At 55.5% G+C, this 1,992-nt stretch overlaps 1 protein-coding gene across 1 annotated transcript in view; it reads left to right on the forward strand.

Moving 5' to 3' along the window:
* Window positions 1-203: 203 nt before the first annotated feature.
* Window positions 204-1,992, forward strand: part of LOC311329255 (forkhead box protein O6-like) — a gene marked incomplete at both ends in the record, with an annotated part of 6,049 nt that continues 4,260 nt past the window's right edge. The window contains one exon of the mRNA XM_084463128.1: window positions 204-278. Coding sequence (XP_084319254.1) covers window positions 204-278 — 75 coding nt within the window. The remainder of the gene's footprint in view (window positions 279-1,992) is intronic.

Genomic DNA, 1,992 nt, shown 5'->3' on the forward strand with positions numbered 1-1,992 from the left:
TTGACACGCTGTAGTAGAGAACGCCTTCACAATACTAGAGAATGGACCGCATAGCTAACAAAGGCTGTTCCTATTTTGCACCACCCACCTCCACCCCCCCCCCCCCCCCCCCACACTTCCCTCCCCCCTCTCTCTCCTCCTCCTCTTTCTCGCTGAGCGGCGGCGCGTCCGGAGCGCCCGCGGCGTGCCCACGCTGACCTGGCATGGCGCCATGCGAGGCGTGCGAGGCGCCCAGCTGGGAGTGCCCCCGCATCAGCCAGGGATTAGCCCGGGATTGTGTGGGATTACCCGGGATGGAGCGGGATTAACACTGACTGCCTGTTTCGAGGGCGTGGGGGGCATGGGCGGGGCTAAATTGACCTGACTCAGACTCCACCGAGTCCTCGCCTCACGCAGAGTGGGAGGGGCCACGCGCCCACGCCGGGACACCTGTAACCTGGACGGCTATTCTTAGCCCGGAGCCCACGCGCTCGCTCGCACGCACACACGCTCGCACGCACACACAACCAGGATGACGGGGAGAGTTGGCTGCTGCTCGCGCCACGGCGGATAGCAACACGCCAACAGGAAGCGGGCGGCGAGCTCGGCTCGGCCATCGCGGACGCAGCGATCTGTCCGATCTACGTAACGGGTGGATTCATCACATAGAGAGGGTTTGGGAGAGCGGTAAAATCCCTCCAAGTCCAGGGTTGCTTATCTGTCACATAGGGCTACATTGAGATTTCAAACAGACCACATGCAGTTGGGGTGGGGGTTGAAGTGATCCGGTTTTATCAAAAGAAAAGACCTATTTTCAATCAACCATAGAGGGGTGATATTAAAGATGTGTGTCCGTCGTGCGGTTTGACCGGCGCGTGTTCGGCGTGCCGGGTGGCGGTGTGGGCGGGGCAGACCGGTACCCGGCGTGGCACGTAGGGGGGTCTTGGTCAGAGCTGCTGGGAGCGGCGTTCCCTCAGCCGGGCGCGGCCCAGATGAAAGCCTGTTCAGAGGAACCGCAGCATCAAACAGCCTTTCTCTCCCTACCGCCTCCCCCACCCTCCACACACACACGCACGCACACGCACACACTCCAGCACAATATGCTATAGTTCCGCCGCGCGTTTACCCGCGGTTGCCATGGCTACCCCATGCCGGAGGTGTCACGGGGAGACGAGTGAAGGAGGCATTCACAGATCACCTGAATTCACTCGCTGGCATTTTTTGATTTATTTCTGTCTCCTACTATGCAATTCACCATGCATACAAATGCCCGGCGCCGCGGTAAAGATGATGCGAGCGTGAATCCCATCAATCTGAAACAGGCTTTTAGTCCAGCGTGAGCCTCAGACAAGGGGGAGAAAACCATCCTCCAACAGGGGGGAACCGCTCCCCCAGACAAAAGCAGCTCGGAGCTCGACGTGATCGGTCCACTGTATGTTCTTCTCTTCTAGCCTTGGACACGCAGAGAAAAGGAGGAACAATAGGAACGATTGTCGTACACCGTAGAACCGTTTGTAACAGTTGTGGAACCGTCTGAAAACGGGTTCCAGATTCAAGCCCTTCTAGGTTATTAAGGTGCTATTTGGTGCTTAGGCCTCCTTCTATTGCGAATTGTTCTACATAACACTGTGTACATGTTAACAAGAAATTCATGAATGGAGCACTTGATGAACTCTTGAATGTGAATTAGTCGAATTAGCATGGAAGAGAACGAGCAATTCTCTTCACATTTCACGGAACAATTAAATGCGTGGTTATGGAAGTAAGTGTTAGGAAGGGAAAGTAAGTGGTAGGAAATAATCCACATTGTTTGACCAATCAAGGACGGCATGAGCTGATGTCGAGAGCGGCGGAGGTGCGGAGCGCTGAGTGGGCAGGTGAGAGAAAGAGAGAGAGAGAGAGAGAGGGATAGAGCGAAAGAGAGCACACGAACGAGAGAGAGAGAGAGAGTGTATGAACGAGAGAGAGAGAGTGTGTGTATGAACGAAAGAGAGAGAGAGAGTGTATGAACGA

This window comes from Borostomias antarcticus, assembly GCF_949987555.1.
Source record: "Borostomias antarcticus genome assembly, contig: scaffold_338, whole genome shotgun sequence".
Classification (NCBI taxonomy): domain Eukaryota; kingdom Metazoa; phylum Chordata; class Actinopteri; order Stomiiformes; family Stomiidae; genus Borostomias; species Borostomias antarcticus.